Source organism: Chinchilla lanigera, unplaced genomic scaffold (genome assembly GCF_000276665.1).
Source record: "Chinchilla lanigera isolate Chin_1 unplaced genomic scaffold, ChiLan1.0 scaffold00011, whole genome shotgun sequence".
In the NCBI taxonomy this organism is placed as follows: domain Eukaryota; kingdom Metazoa; phylum Chordata; class Mammalia; order Rodentia; family Chinchillidae; genus Chinchilla; species Chinchilla lanigera.
The window spans coordinates 10,438,551-10,454,727 of NW_004955412.1; the positions used below are offsets into that span (position 1 = coordinate 10,438,551).

At 34.1% G+C, this 16,177-nt stretch overlaps 1 protein-coding gene across 4 annotated transcripts in view; it reads left to right on the top strand.

Moving 5' to 3' along the window:
* The window catches only part of Atm (ATM serine/threonine kinase), a 108,654-nt gene that overhangs the window by 15,798 nt on the left and 76,679 nt on the right, over positions 1–16,177 (top strand). For all 4 annotated transcript variants that reach the window (XR_001232882.1, XM_013510995.1, XM_005378035.2 and 1 more), the window contains 12 exons: positions 218–387; positions 2,464–2,835; positions 3,760–3,954; positions 5,040–5,135; positions 6,350–6,572; positions 8,552–8,677; positions 9,948–10,073; positions 10,873–10,962; positions 12,503–12,674; positions 13,009–13,202; positions 15,083–15,165; positions 15,255–15,410. Coding sequence is in view for 3 of the 4 variants with exons in the window: in XM_013510995.1 (XP_013366449.1) it covers positions 218–387; positions 2,464–2,835; positions 3,760–3,954; positions 5,040–5,135; positions 6,350–6,572; positions 8,552–8,677; positions 9,948–10,073; positions 10,873–10,962; positions 12,503–12,674; positions 13,009–13,202; positions 15,083–15,165; positions 15,255–15,410 (2,003 nt within the window). In the remaining variant the exon portion in view is untranslated. The remainder of the gene's footprint in view (positions 1–217; positions 388–2,463; positions 2,836–3,759; positions 3,955–5,039; positions 5,136–6,349; positions 6,573–8,551; positions 8,678–9,947; positions 10,074–10,872; positions 10,963–12,502; positions 12,675–13,008; positions 13,203–15,082; positions 15,166–15,254; positions 15,411–16,177) is intronic.

A 16,177-nucleotide genomic window follows, 5' to 3' on the forward strand; every position in this document is an offset into this window, starting at 1 on the left:
GTTAATATCCCTAGGAAATAAAACATGACTTGATATTATTTGCTTTCTAAGAATATCTTTATTGTCTTACAAAATACTTGTTTCCTATGATGTTATCATTTGTGTGTTTCTAAACTTATAGCTCTTGCTTAATGAGTTTTCTCCATCTTAGAGTTTTCTTAATCAACTATTAGAAAACAATAGCAGTTACTAGCATAGATTTCTTTCTGTTTTACAGATTTTTGATGAAGATACCAGATCCTTGGAGATTTCTCAGTCTTATACTACTACACAAAGAGAATCTAATGATTATAGTGTACCTTGCAAAAGAAGGAAAATTGAAGTAGGCTGGGAAGTAATGAAAGATCATCTTCAGAAGTCACAGAATGATTATGATCTTGTGCCTTGGTAAAATGTTATCTTTTTCTCATATATTATCATTTTAGTGTCATTTTATTTTTTCCTCAGAAAACCTCCAGCATAGTCATTTCATCCCATTGACTGTTACAATTCATCTCCTGGGTCTAATTTGTCTACTCCCAAACTAATTACTGGCAAAGGGAAATGTGATTGTGAGTAAGGGTAATGTACATTATTTTGGTACACTTTGCTTAAACTCATGTTTATTTTACAGAGTTGAGTGTACCTGTTTCAGGTTCTTTAATTTTATCTATTCAGTTAAGAGTTATTTATTGAACATCTGCTGTGTGCCATGCACTAGGATGATAGCTGGGTTGAATGGAATTCCTAATTTTAGTTCTTTAAGGAATCTCCTGATTTCCATAATGGTTATAGAGTTTACGTTTCTACCAACAATGTAGAAGGGTTCCTTCCCTGCCCCCACAGCCTCTCCAGCATTTGTTACTACAGGGTTTGATTTCTTTTTGTTCTTTTTTTTTTTTTTTTTTTTTCTTAAGGCAGGGTCTCTCTATATAATTCAGGTTTTCCTTGAACTCAATGTGTAGTCTAGGCTGGCCTTAAACTTGCAGTGATCCTCCTGCCTCAGCCTCCTGACTGGTGGGATTATAGGCATGCAGCACTATGCCCAGCTGATCTCTTGATGGCCATTCTTTCTGGTACAAGCTAGAATTTCATTGTTGTTTTAATTTGCATACCTCTAGTGGCCAGAAATATTGAACATTTTTTCATGTATTGATTGACCATTTGTACTGTATTTCTGTGAAGTATGTATTTATTTCATTTGCCCTTTTCCTGATTGGGTCTTTAATTTTGGTAGGGTCTGGTTTTTTTTTTTTTTTTGAATCTTATGTATATTCTAGATATCAGTCCTCTGACAAATAGTTGACAAAATTTTTTTTCCTTCTGTATAGGTCATCTCTTCACTCTGTTGGTTTTTTCTTTTGCTGTGAAGAAGTTTTTAAAATTTGATATGCCATTTGTTGATTCTTGATGTTGTTTCCTACATAACTAGGACTGTGTTCACAAAGTACTTACATACACCTATCTTCAAGATTTTTATTATTTTCTCTTTCAGCAGATTATTTCTGTAAAAATATAGTTTTTTTTTAATCCTCTTGGAGAGGAACATTTTTGGTGACTGAAAAGTAGGAGTGGATTGGGTATGGCAGTACACACCTGTAATCTCAGTGTGTCACTTTCCTGTTGCTGGGACAAAATACCCAACACTGAAAATGTGAAAGTGGAAAGGTTTATTTTGGCTCCTTGTTTTTGTTGAGTCAGCCTGTGATTGGCTGGCTCCAGGATAGAAAAGGCACGGCTAAAGAGTATGGCGGAGGGAAGCTGCTCAACTCAGGAGGGCCTTGGAGCAGTAAGAAAAGCAGGGTGGAACTGGGAACGAGACCATATCCTTTAGATCACACTTCCAGTGACCCACCTTCACCTGGGCCCTCTATCCTACAGGCACATTTGGCTATGCACTCATCAGTTGATTAATCTGCTGTGGAGTGGAGTGTCCTGAAGGTGCACTCACTCAAAAGCCCCCCTCTGAACACTTGAGACACTTGGGGTCGTTTTGGTCTAATTCATGACACCCAGCTACTTGAGGGGCAAAGACAAGAGGATTGCAAGTTTGAGGCTAGCCTGTGCAATTTAATGAGACCCTGTCTAAAACAAAATTGTAATTCAAGGGTAGTTCCAGGGTAGAATGCTTACCTAGCGTGTGCAGTGGCTTGGACTCGATCCCCAGTACTGAAAAAAAGGAAGAAAAAAAAAAGGACCCACACAGGAATAAGCAAAGCAAGTCAGAAGTAGAATTTAGTTGGTTGTTTAAGGGAAATTAAATTGCTTACCCAACTAGCCAAAAAGTTATCAATGTTCTTGGCATTCTAGGAAGTAGGACCTAATAAATACTATTTTATTTTGAGAACTATATAGAAAATCATGATGGTAATGCTTTAATTAAAATGTTACAGTGTATCATGTTTATATATTTATGTATTTTCTTTAGCTTGTTAAGGAAATGGGAAAGTTTGCAAATTACTCATCCTCTCTTTTTTCTTTTAGGCTGCGGATTATAACCCAGTTAATATCAAAGTATCCTGCAAGTTTGCCTCACTATGAACTGTGTCCATTACTGATGATACTATACCAGCTTCTTTGTCAGCAGCGACGAGGAGAACGCACACCATATGTGTTACGATGCCTTATGGAAATTGCACTATGTCAAGGCAAGAAATCAAACCTAGAAAGCTCTCAAAAGTCAGATTTATTGAAACTCTGGATTAAAATTTGGTCTGTTACATTTCGTAGTATAAATACTGTACAAATCCAAACTGAAAACTTTGGCTTGCTTGGAGCCATTATTCAAGGTAGCTTACTTGAGGTTGACAGAGAATTCTGGAAGCTGTTTACCAGGTCAGCCTGTAAACCTTCAAGGTAAGTTAAATATATATTGTATTAGATTATTTTATAAATACACAGACACACCATACACATACTTCTCTGATTATTTTCATAGTTACTTTAGTTAAAAATATGTTAGATTCAGTTCTATTTCAGGTGCATTTGTTGTTTGGCCATGAAGACTTAATACATTTATAAATAAAAATTTAGTTTCAGAGGTGGACAGATTATTAAGATCAATTTTAAAGAATTTTTTAAAAGAATTATAGCCAGGCATGGTGGCGCATACCTGTAATCTCAGCACTTGGGAGGCTGAGGCAGGCAGATCATTGTGAGTTCAAGACCAGCCTGGGCTACAAAGTGAACTCAAGGCCAGCCTGAACTGCACAATGAGACCCTGTCTGAAAAAAGACAAAATAAATAAATAAAAGAATTACAGAGTTTACAAAAAATAGGCTGGGTGTGGTGGCGCACACCTGTTATCCCAGCACTCAGGAGGCACTGAGGCAGGAGGATCATTGCGAGTTTGAGACCAGCCTGGGCTACAAAGTGAGCTCAAGGCCCACCTGAATTGCACAGCGAGATCCTGTCTCAAAAAGACAAAAAAAAAAGAATTATAGAATTTAAATTTCCTTCATCTTTAATTTACAAGTATTCATTATTCATAAACCTTATTATTTTTATTACTGTCTACTGTTACTGTAAGAGTTCTAAATGAAGAGTCTTCTAAAAGAAAACCAGGTTTTTTTCAACTTTGGTTCACTAACTGTATATGCCTGCCATATGCCTGGCACTGTCCTGAGCATTACAGTCACGATGCTAAGTAAAATAGACCCTCTGGGAGTTTGCTCTTTTTTTAATGTGGTGGTACTGGGGACCTCACCCAGGGCCTCTAGCATGAGCTGTCCCCCAGCTCTGAGAGCTTACTTTTAACAGTTGTCTTTTGTTTCCTTATAGTCCTGCAGTATGCTGTTTGACTCTGGCACTAAACATCTGTGTAATTCCAGAAACATTAAAGACAGGAACAGACCAAAATGTATGTGAAGTAAATAGAAGTTTTTCTTTAAAGGAATCAATAATGAGATGGCTCTTACTCTGTCAGTCAGAGGATGACTTAGAAGATAGTAAGGAGCTCCCCCCGATTCTTCAGAGGTAATTTAATTAGCATAGTTTTCCTTGTTTTATAAAGCATTCTCCGCTGGTATAAAAGCAGATGGTTTTATTTTCTAATGATAATGTAGGATTTTTCAGAGTTAGCTGTAAGTATTAGAAGTATTGTCTCTGTTTTCCAGTACTCTATCTTTGTGGCTGGATCATTTCTGACACAAAAAGGTAGTCTCACTCTGTGAATATGAGGGATATATATAAAGTATGTATAAATACATATATAATTTCTAAAACCTTAAGTGATACATATAAAGCTTACTTATGGGGCACTGTGTAGTGTTTTGATGCATATATATATGATTGTATAACATTCAAATCAGGGTAAACATACCTGTCTCCTTAAACAGTTACCATTTCTTTGTCATAAACACATCTAAAATCCTGTATTCTTTTTTAAAAAATACATACACAGTACCTTATCATTCTCTATACTTATCCTATTGTACAAGAGAACACCGGAACTTCTTTTTGTATGTAGCTATAAATTAGTACAGTTAATCAACCTTCTCAGTGTAGATAATTCTAAGAGCATCTGTATTTCTTTGTGATCTTCTGTTAATGGTTCCATTATCTGACTCAGACTCAGGTGAATCTTTACTCCATAATTATACCGAGTTAAGTTCTGGGTGAAATTTGTTTAATAAGATTAGAAAACTAAAGAAAGACAAAAAGGTAGTTAGGCCCTAGGATGAAGAATAGAGTAGCTCACTAACTTAACCTTTCCACAGATGGTTACAGAAACAGAATGACTGGAGGGTAGACCTCTGAATCCTGGTGCTTTTGTTGTAATTTCATAACATTTTGTTAATTTCACAAATGACCTTTAAAAATTAGACATGGTTTTTCTTCTAAGAATTATTAAGAACAGAACTAACATAATGTGTGTATCATCTTTTAAATTCTCCTCTGAGATATTAAGATACAGTACAAATGGAAGCAGGTTTAATTTAGGGTCCAAATTCCAGAGGTTAATATTTATATCTAATCATGGCTATTAGAGAATTTTTAAAATAGCTTATCATCTTCTAAGTGAAGCTTTTCTTTTTTCTGTTTTTCATTTTTCTGTATAGTAATTTTCCTCGTCTCATGTTAGAGAAAATTCTAGTGAGTCTCACTATGAAAAATTCTAAAGCTGCAATGAACTTTTTCCAGAGTGTGCCGGAATGGTATGTTATCAAATACAGTTCTATGCTATTTTAAGATATAGCTTTAATTATAATCTTTGCAAGGTAGTAGCTGCATCTTAATAATTATGACTTAAATTGGTTGAATAAAAAAAAAATCTCAACTGTTATGCAGGGAAAAGATTCTTGTAATTCAGTTATTGTAATCTATGGTCTGTAATTTTAGATCAAGGTTACTATATCTTAATGGTGTGTAGTATAACATGGTGTCTGTAGAAAACACCAAATAATTTTGATGCGAAGTTAGGAACATAAATTTTATGTGAAATGAGTTCTTAGATGTGATCCATTTTAATATTTTGAGTAAAATTTGACTTTTAGCTTTAAACTAATGATAATTGAAAACAAAAATAAATCAAATAATGTGCTTTTAATTAATTGACTGAAAGACTTACTTTTAGTCACTGAAAGTGACTCACTGGCGTGACTATTCCTCATCTGATGAGGGCATAAGATGAAAAGTTCTTAGGCTATAACTACTTGTTAGATCTTTCTTGCATATCTCTGTCTTCCTGAGAAACCACTTTGAAGATACCACCATGTATTACAGCAGCCATTGATATTTTCCTACTAACCTATCCATAACTCTGTAGTGTTTGCATTATTCCTATGCTATTTTGTAAATGGATGTATGTTTATTACTATGTGTTTCCTGCAAAAACCATTGAGAATAGTCAATGAATATTCAATAGGTCACTCATGTATAGCTCTATTTATTTTCTTGAGAAACCACTTTGAAGATACCAAAGTATAGTACAACAACCATTGATAATAATTTACCACTTTTGTCTGTAACTCACTATTATTTGTCTGTTTGTTTTCCTGAGAAACTATCTTGTAGATAACAATATGTAAAACAACCATTGATAATTTCCTACCACTTTGTCTGTAATTCGGTAAGCCACCCATTACTATGTTATCCTTCTTTTACTCTTTAAAATAATAATTTAAAAAAAAATGAAAAGTTCAAGAAGAAAACACAGGTGAAAATAAGAGTATTATTTCTGGAAATACTATTTTCAGGATTTATGTTTGATGTTACTGTTTTACCACTTTCTGAATTTGTCCTTGAAATTGTAACTGGCGTTTACCTATCAAAATTTGCTACTGAGTTAATGTTTTCGTATGTAATATAATATAATGTATGGAGATGAAATGTGGGGTATTTTGATTATCAAGATCTCACTCTCTTGAAGTGAACACCACCAAAAAGATAAAGAAGAGCTTTCATTCTCAGAAGTTGAGGAACTGTTTCTTCAGACAACTTTTGACAAGATGGATTTTTTAAGCATTGTGAAAGAATGTGCTGTAGAAAAGTATCAATCCAGTATTGGCTTTTCTGTCCACCAAAGCCTCAAGGAATCATTGCATCGTTATCTTCTGGGATTATCGGAACAACTTCTAAGTAATTCATCTGAGGTGAGATTTGAAAGAACTAGTGCTTGTATTTGATTTCACTTTGATAAGATTCTTAGGAAGGAGTAACAAGGCAAAAAAGGCACTGAGAATGGTAATAGTCTTGGTTTTGAAAACAAAATGATAATTCTTGGCAACAAACAGGAAAGTGTTAACATGGAAAAAGGAATACTGAAGAATAATTTTGAATATATCCTCAGTACCAGGAGTTCTGGTAGACTTTATAAAAGAATTCTTTGAGTCTGTTAGTGGGGAATAGTGCAGGTGTGAGTATGGGAATTACATGATGAAATGAATTTCTCAATACAAATTATGAGGTGTTACAGTAAAAGAAAAAGATGCAATTTAAACAAATCTAGCAGAGTTAGGTGGCATTTGAGGAGAGAAGAGTGAATAAAAAATGTAATAAATTGTCTAAGAATTATCCAGTTATTAGAGGCTATGTAGGAATTTCGCATACAGTATGTCCTTTGTTCTCGTAAAATCACAAATTCATATGTGCTGTTCTCTTGTAAAAATTCCCATTTCTTTCAATATGTAGTGTCTTCCTACCCATTTTTATGTATTCAGATTGTCTGCATGTTAAAATACTTCCTAAAACCTTTCCTCCATAATTTCAGCCATATTTCTGTCCTTTTCATTTTATTTTTTTTGGTACCGGGAATTAAACTCAGGATCTCACACTTGCCAGGCAGGCACTGTGCTAGTCACCTATATCCCAGCCCTCCTTTTCATTTTCATAATTCTTAATATTTTAGTTTCCTAATGCCATATAGTATCTTCTTTGTACCATTTATATTTATATATGTTTTGTGCACAGTCTGAATCAATGTCACAATCTCCTTAAAGGGTATATGTGTTTTTAGTAATTTTTGTATCCTCTACAATATCTTGTTACATGGTACGTGATAAAATAAAACCTGAAAACTAAGAGTAAAGTCAATAGCCACAGAAAGTAAGCTAAAGAAACAAGAAGAAGCAATCTGCCTGTTAGGCCTATCTTAATCAGTAATTATACTGATATTTTATTTTCCCACAGAATGTCATTTTCTGCAATATTGGGACAAAAAAGTATAAAAACCTCATTTTTTTTTTTTTTTTTTTTTGGTAAGACAGGCTCTCATTATGTAGTTCAGACTGGCCTTGAATTCACAGGGATCCTCCCACCTCAGTCTCCCACGTAATGTGGGATTACAGGACACCATGTCCGACTCTGGAAAATCTTGTTTCTCTGTGTAATCTTTGTAGATTCTTATAAAATTGCCTGAATGCTTTCTGCTAGACAGAATTGAAGAAGCTGAGTAGGTCAAGGTTCTTTGCCTTTAGAAGCTCAAAATACCATTTTAGTGTTTATATGGATGTAATTTCTACTTATATCTAAAGACTTACATTCATCTGCCTGTTAGGTTTTTCTTTCCTGTCTCCCTCAAATACTGAAGAGACTGTGCATGTGTCACACTGTTACTTCAACAGGAGATAATTTAGTTGGCTCTTCAGAGGTGCTTTTGTCATTTTTTTGAGAATCCTGGTTACCATGACTCTGCAGTAATGTCTTAGCTGTAAGTGATGTTCAGAAAATTCCATCTTTACCTCAACTGAACTTTTGTTTCTTACCATGTACTGTATATAAAACTTGTTAACAAAAGATGATTTCAGAGTACCCAGAATTAATACAATATACATTTTAAAAATTTGTGTTTTAAGATTACCAATTTAGAAACCCTATCCAGTGTTCAATTCTTTTGGGGGGTAGGGGGCTGGGGATTTAGCTCAGTGGCAAAGTGCCTGCCTGGCAAGTGCAAGGTCATGAGTTCGGTTCCCGGTACCGGAGAAAAACCAAAAAAAAAAAAAAAAAAAAAATCCTTTTGGGGGGTGTCCTGGCTGCTATTGTTATATGAGTATAATAACTGAAGAAGAAGCATATAAGTTAGAATTACTGCAGAAAACAAAGGTAGGACAATTTATTTGTTTTTTCTTTTAAGATTACCAATTCAGAAACCCTTGTCCAGTGTTCGATTCTTTTGGTGGGTGTCCTTGGCTGCTATTGTTATGTTGGTATAATAACTGAAGAGGAAGCATATAAATCAGAATTATTCCAGAAAGCAAAGGTAAGACAATTTATTTGTGCTTTTTTTTAAGATTACTAATTCAAAAACCCTTGTCCAGTGTTGGATTCTTTAGGGGGGTCCTTGGCTACTATGGTTATGTGGATATAATAACTGAAGAGGATTATATTATTGCAAAATTATTCCAGAAGGCAGTGGTAGGACAATTATGTTAATAAATCTATAGATAATTTGATGGAAATGTATCCCTGAGTAATTTGTCATATGAAACAAAATTTTGTACACATTGAGCATTTCTAATCCAAATATCTGAAATCTGAAATGCTCAGAAGCATGAAATTCTTTGAGTGCCAGGTGATACCTCAGGGTAATATTCCACACCTGACCTCATGTAACTCAAAATCTAGGCACACAACACACAGATGTACAAAATTACCTTTAGGCCATGTGTGGAAAGTATATGAAAAAACGTGTTTTGTGTTTAGACTTGGGTCCCATCTCTAAGATACCTCATTATGTATATGCTATGTCCCTAAATCTGAAAAAAATTTGAAATCTGAGACAATTCTTGTCCCAAGCATTTTGGATAAGTGATACTCAACATGCATAGGTTAATTCTTTCTGAGAAGAAATGACACTATATGTCCTTCCTATAGATTTGAAGTTATTATAAACTAAATGTAGTTAATGTAATAATTTCATTTTAAAATTTAATCTCAATGATTTTTACCTACCTTTCAGAAGTTTTCCCTGTGATTTATTAAAAGGAATTCTTTTAAAAAAATTTTTACTTTAAAATAGAAAAAAATAAATTTTCAAAACAGTAGGAGAGTAACAATGATTAATATATTGTGTTTAAATTACTCAACGTACAAGATGCAGGCATTTAATTGTCCAAGCAATATTAGCACAAACCTTTCTTTTTAATGAATTAAGAGAAATTAGAAGTAAAGCTATCTTAACTATCTTGTGTGTGTATGTGTATATATAAGTATGTAGTTATTTTGCTTTCCCCTTCCTTTTCTCCTTTCCCCCATCCCAGTTTTTTTGTTTAAAAGGAATTCTTAATTAAGTATATTTATCAAATTCGTTCTAAAGTTGAAATTTTTTCATTCTTGGTACCAGTGTCTATAATATGATTTGCAAAGAAAACAGGGTATAAGATTTGTTATTTTTTTTCATAATTTGTAGTTTTTTTGTATGACTGTGTACAATTTCTAAAAGCACTTTGGCTCTTAAGTGAAACTTTAAGTAGCAATACTAAACTGTGATTTTAACTGGAATTTGTATTTTTATTTTCTTTTCTAAATAGTCTTTAATGCAGTGTGCAGGAGAAAGTATCTCTCTCTTTAAAAATAAGACAGATGAGGAATCTAGAATTGGGTCCTTGAGGATTATGATGTATCTATGCACAAGTTGCTTGTGTAACTGTAGCAAGGTAAGATTTTCTTATTGGTGTATTATAGTCTTTTTATTGGGTAGATTATTTTTGGTGGTATTTTTGTCCATTTATAAGTTTATTAATGGTTTTAAATTGAATGATACATATGATGGGCATGGTGGTGCACCCCTGTAATCCCAGCCCTTGAAAGACTGAGGCAGGAGGATTACCATGTGTTCAAGGCCAGCCTGAACTACCTAGTGAAACTCTGGTCTCAAAAAATAGAAAATAAAAAAAAAATGATAAAGATATTATTGTATATAATCTTGGTTTTGATTTGGAGCTGGTCTGTGGGGTAGCAGAGCCAGGCGAGATATTTAATAATTGGTTTGTGTTTTGTTTATTTTTTTTCCCAGTATCGGGAATCAAACTCACGACCTCACGCTTGCCAGGCAGGTGCTGTGCCGCTGAGCTAAATCCCCAGCCCGAGATTTAATAATTGGGAACATTTTTGAAAGCAAATATTAAGCATATGGGCTTGTATCTATATTATCCCATATAGTTTTGCTTTTGTAATGAATTTCCTGCATCTTTGTGTGTATGCGGAAGGAGAGAAATGAAAGAATGAACTCTAACCTACACTTATCACTTACTTATATTTAAAATAAATAGCTGGTACTTTACTGTTTTCTAAGCCAATGAAAGACTTATTGTAGTAGTTATTACTTTAAGAGAAGAGGTTAGTGTTTTCAAAATAACATGTACTGGCCTTCTTTATGTACATTTCATTCTAGATAGAAAAAATACGATAATCAAGAATAATTGTTGCTTGGTTCTTTGTTTCTCTTAATTACAGCCGACTCCAAATAAAATTACATCTGGCTTTTTCCTACGATTGCTAACATCAAAGCTGATGAATGACATTGCAGATGTTTGTAAAAGTTTAGTAAGTGTGCTTCCTGTTTTACTACTATATTTCCTTGTTTGTAATATCAAAGTTAAAAAAACTCTTATTTAGCGATGCCTTTCACAGTGTGTAGTGTCTTACATTATCTATGAATGTGGAAAGCAAGTGAAGTTATTTGGTTTGAGAGAATATATTTGACTGCTTCTTAATATCAATACTGAGCATACCACCAGGCTTTTAGTTTTTCAATAAAAGAGAAGACTAGAGGATTGGATAATCATCCAGGCTCATATCTATTCCTACGCTACACTATATTAAAATTCAAAATAATTCTGTGAAAAATAACCAAAAACCTTGCCAAACAGGTAGTTGTGGTATTGTTCTTTTTTCATATAAATGGGCTTATGCCACACATGCTCTGTTGTGTGAAATAGTGCCTGGCATACATGGTAGATACTTAAATATCTATTGAATGAGAAAAACCTCATTATTCAAATTTTATGGCAAATATTAGTCATTTTTCATTGTCATTGTATAGATTTTTTATAAACTATGTACTGCTGTATTTTATCTAACAGCATTATCATATCTGTTGCATTCTATGTGGTAGTAGTATGTAAACATAATCTTGCCAAAAAATGTATACATCAGGGAAAGAAAAACTGGTATAAATATTTTAATAGTAAATTTATTGAGACATCATGAGATTAATACAAGTTACCTTTGGCCTCTACAATTATAAGAAGTGCTCATTAGCTTCCAGATATGTATGAGCATGGTGAACTGCTGGAGTGTGTATATGGTTTTTTGGTGTCTCTAGATACAGATAGATAGGTAGATAGATCTTTTTTGGCAGTCTCTCTGTATATACGTATATAGGTCTATGCCTCTTTTTTCCTAGATACAAAATTTTTTTGCCCATCTTCTCTTGATTGACATTTCTAGTGGTTCTTATTTTTTTGTTGTATTCTCCTGTAAAGATTCTTGTTTTTTGTTTTGTCTACTTGTATTTGTTCACGTGAAGGATGTAGGACAAAGTCTAATAAGGGACTTGCTTGTTCAAAAGTAATATACATTTTACATTTAGTTGTGTTTAGTTCAGTTTAGTTCAGTTTAGTGTCATTTAAGACACAATATTGCTTTTTCACTCAGGCTTGTCTTAAATTGATTGGAAGAAATTCTCCCTCCTCAGCATCCCAAGTAGCTGGGATCACAAGCATATGTTACCACACTTGGCTTGAATTTTACTTGTTGGTTGATATTGTTATTTTCTTCCAAAACTGTCATATCAGTTTATACTTTTTCTTACACCCTTCTCAATCAGTTTTGGGTAAGATTTATTTTTGTTGTGCATTGGCAAATTATAATTTTATATATTTATGGTGTACCAAATAGTGTTATGAATTTTCAATGCAATATGGAATGATTATAAGACTTAACATTAGAAATTTTTTTAAAGCTGTGTATTGTTATCTAGACATACTACAGCTTACATCCATTTGCCCATAAATTATATGAGGAAAATTTTAGATTTTTAAAGAAGCCAACTTGAAAAGATACTTGTTTTTCTTCTTTGAAGGCATCCTTTATCAAAAGGCCATTTGACTATGGGGAAGTAAAATCAGTGGACGATGATACTAATGAAAATCTGAACGATGTGAATGAATCCTCATCTGTGAATCCATTTCCTGATCACCTTTTGAGTAGTGCAAGTGATGCAAGTGACCCTGGAGAGACCCAGAGTACCACTGGTAAATGTGGATCTACTGCCTGAGATTCCTGTTACCATTTCATACTAATGCAGCAGTATAGGAAGCCAGATTGACATCAATTTTATACTACATTTTTTGTTTTCCCTCAGTATATTCTATAAGGATTGTTCTATATACTCTTAAGTTTCTCTGACTTCAATTCAATGTATTAGTTTCTTATTTTATTATGCATGAGAGGAATTTACAATAAAGAAATAAAACTACATTATCAGTTATTTGGACAGTAGAAAGCGGGAGAGATATTTAAGCTTATATTCAATGTATGTGTCTCTTGTACCCCTCTCTTAGTGTTAATGAGTGCTTTTATTTTTAGGTGCTATGAATCCTTTAGCAGAAGAGAATCTGTCAAAGCAAGATCTACTTCTTTTAGACATGCTCAAGTTCTTATGTATGTGTGTGACTACATCTCAGACTAAGTCTGTGTCATTTAGAGCTGCTGATATTCGGAGCAGACTGTTAATGCTAATTGATATACTAGATCTTAATAAATCCCTCCACTTACACATGGTGAGTCCAGTGAAATGAGGAAGCTCTTTCGTTGCATGTAGTGTTGCTGACTAAATGTAAAGAATTACGTAGTGCCTTTGAAAATTTGAGATTATTTTCTTGAGAAATGAATCTGAGACTAGCTATAAAATACACTTTTTTTTTTCCCCTTTTCTTATTTTCCTTTTTTGAAGTTATGTCCTCAGTCCCTGGTGGGCTGCTGATGCAGGCTTTGAACTGCTGGGCTCAACCGTCTTTGAAGTAACTGGAATGACAGGCACATACCATCACGCAGGCCTAGCCTTTACTTTTTCTCTGAATATTTTATGAAAAAATTTAAGTAGATAATACAACTTGGGTGGATTTTGGATAGCTTTAGTCCTAGTAAGTATAATTATTACACAGTACTGTGGGTTAGTCCAAGAAACATAGATGTTGACTATAATAATAATATACAACATTGTATCTGAAGTCTGAATTTTGCCTTTGACTCAGTACTACTGGTAAATATCTTTAAGTCCAGCTCATCACCACTGAATTTATTTTTATCTGTTCAGTTCTGTGGGTCGCTTTTCTGGCAGAAAAACACGAACAAACCAACCAATCCTGGCTTCCCGCATGGATTTATTTATTTACTTAGTAATCTTATATCAGATTAATCTCCTGACTGTGTAGGCCAGCTCCTTAACCCCAGTCCTGGTGGCCAGTTGGGTAGAGCCCCTGGCCAAGTGAGTAACACGTCTGGGTGGGTCCCGGGTTATGTCCTCAGTTGCATTAGATTGGCAAACTGTCCTGGCGATTCCATAATTATGGCAAATGTACAGATTGAGTCCCTCATGGGCCCCTCGGTCATGTGCCTGGCCTTGGTGGCTAGGTGCGTCATCATGTAAATCCAGCAGACGGGGTTAATTGTGCTCTGTTGGAGTTCCTGGTTTCAGACCTGACACAGACTCTACTCAAATTCACCCTTGATGAGAGGTGATTAGCATCTCTGAAAACTTTGATGCTTAAAGTTGCTTCAGGATATTCAGTAAAATCATACATGACATTAAATTATTAAAGGGCATCATTTAATTCTGTTAATACCTGAGGAGTAAGACATTTTTTTTTTTTTTTTTTTTTTGGTTTTTCTCTGGTACCGGGAACCGAACTCACGACCTTGCGCTTGCCAGGCAGGTGCTTTGCCACTGAGCTAAATCCCCAGCCCCAAGACGTATTTTTATAGATGGGGAAATGCCTGAAGATTTGTCAGTGTAGCTGGAAAATTGTCAGCTCTTGAAAACTGTCTACTTATCACTACCATTACAAATGATATTTGCTACACAGCCTTATGTATCCATAGTATCACAGAAACCCTAAAAGATGGCTAGATAAAAAGATACAAGTCAAGGTGTTTGACTTCTCTTCCACCCATGATTATCTTTGCTTTGCAAAACTCACTCATAGAAAAATTTTTAACAGTTGATCTTTTATACTCAAGTATTATCTTGGGAAGGTAGGAGCATAATGTATTTGTTGGATTCCCACAATAAAGTCTAGACCTTTATGCTTACCCTTACAGTTTTCTGGTCAGATAAATGATATTTCTCCATTTTACAGACAAAGAGTACACAAGTCCCAGATGATATGATTGCAGGTTTTTAAAACACACCAGGTTACTTCACTGGGTTTTTTTTATTGTACAAATTAATGGGATTTACTGTGATACTTCATATATGTATACGTTGTGAATTTGAATCTAGCTGTGTATGACTTCAAAGTCCTTTTTTTATATGTCCTTTTAAAAAAATTTACAGCTGTGTCTGTATGTAAGTGGGGATTTGTATTTGTATATGTATCTGTGTGCTTGTAAAGTAAATAATCTGTGAAGAAAGCTGATTTTATTTCCCCCTACTTTTTAGTACTTAGTGCTTTTAAAGAAGCTACCTGGAGAACAGTATCCTATGCCAGTGGAAGATGTTGTTGAACTTCTGAAACCACTATCGTAAGACATTAAAAAAAATGCTATTTTCACTTTAAAATTATAGACTAACTGATGTATTCTGCTAAACTTACAAACTTTTTCCACCACAGCATTGTGTGTTCTTTGTATCGCCGTGACCAAGATGTTTGTAGAGTAATTTTAAAGCATCTCCTTCAGGTAGTGACAAACCTAGGTCAAGGCAATACAGATTCAGAGCATATGAGGGAGGCTCAAGGACAGTTCCTTACAGTGATTGGAGCATTTTGGTAGGTACAATCTATTTAGTGGAATTTGTAATTTTCTTTTGGTAACTCTGGGTTAAACTTTGCTTTTGTACTTTAATGATTTCTTCTGATTCTTCTGTGTAACTGTATGCATCTTTTAACTGTAGCAGGATGTAATTTGTGTATTTTATGTTTCCCTCCTTAATTGCTTAAAAATTCTTTGTATAAGGCTTGGCTTTCTAAATTGTTTACAGGTGTTTGAGTCATTTAATAGCTTAATTTGTATGGTGAATGAAGAAAGTTATAATAAGATGAGATCAGTTGAATTGCTCATGTTCCCAAAGTGAATCAAATGGCTTTGTCATAATCTATGTTTCATGCCTATTGTCACAGTCTGGGATAACACAATGAAATTTATAGAAGAGCACACATACATTATTTCGAGCCTACTTACTATTTGGTGGAAAGGACTTCTAAATCAATATAAAACCTGGTTTTGAAACCTGTGATACAACAAAATTTAAAAAATACTTTTACTGTAATGTGGCTTGCTGAAATATGATAAGCCCAAAGAGGAGCATAATTATATGAAACAAACAATATGTATTAAAAATTGAATTCCTTTTCAGAATAATGTCTTTTAGCTTAAGTTTTTGGGAAGTCACGCATAGTGACATGGTCCAGTGAGAATTAACTTAGCACAGAGAGAAATATTGGAAGCAATCAGAATAATAAAATCAGTAGTTAGTGATTTTTCTGACTAGGTTCTTACTGGAATGATTATTTGACTTGGAAAAACTTATTGATTT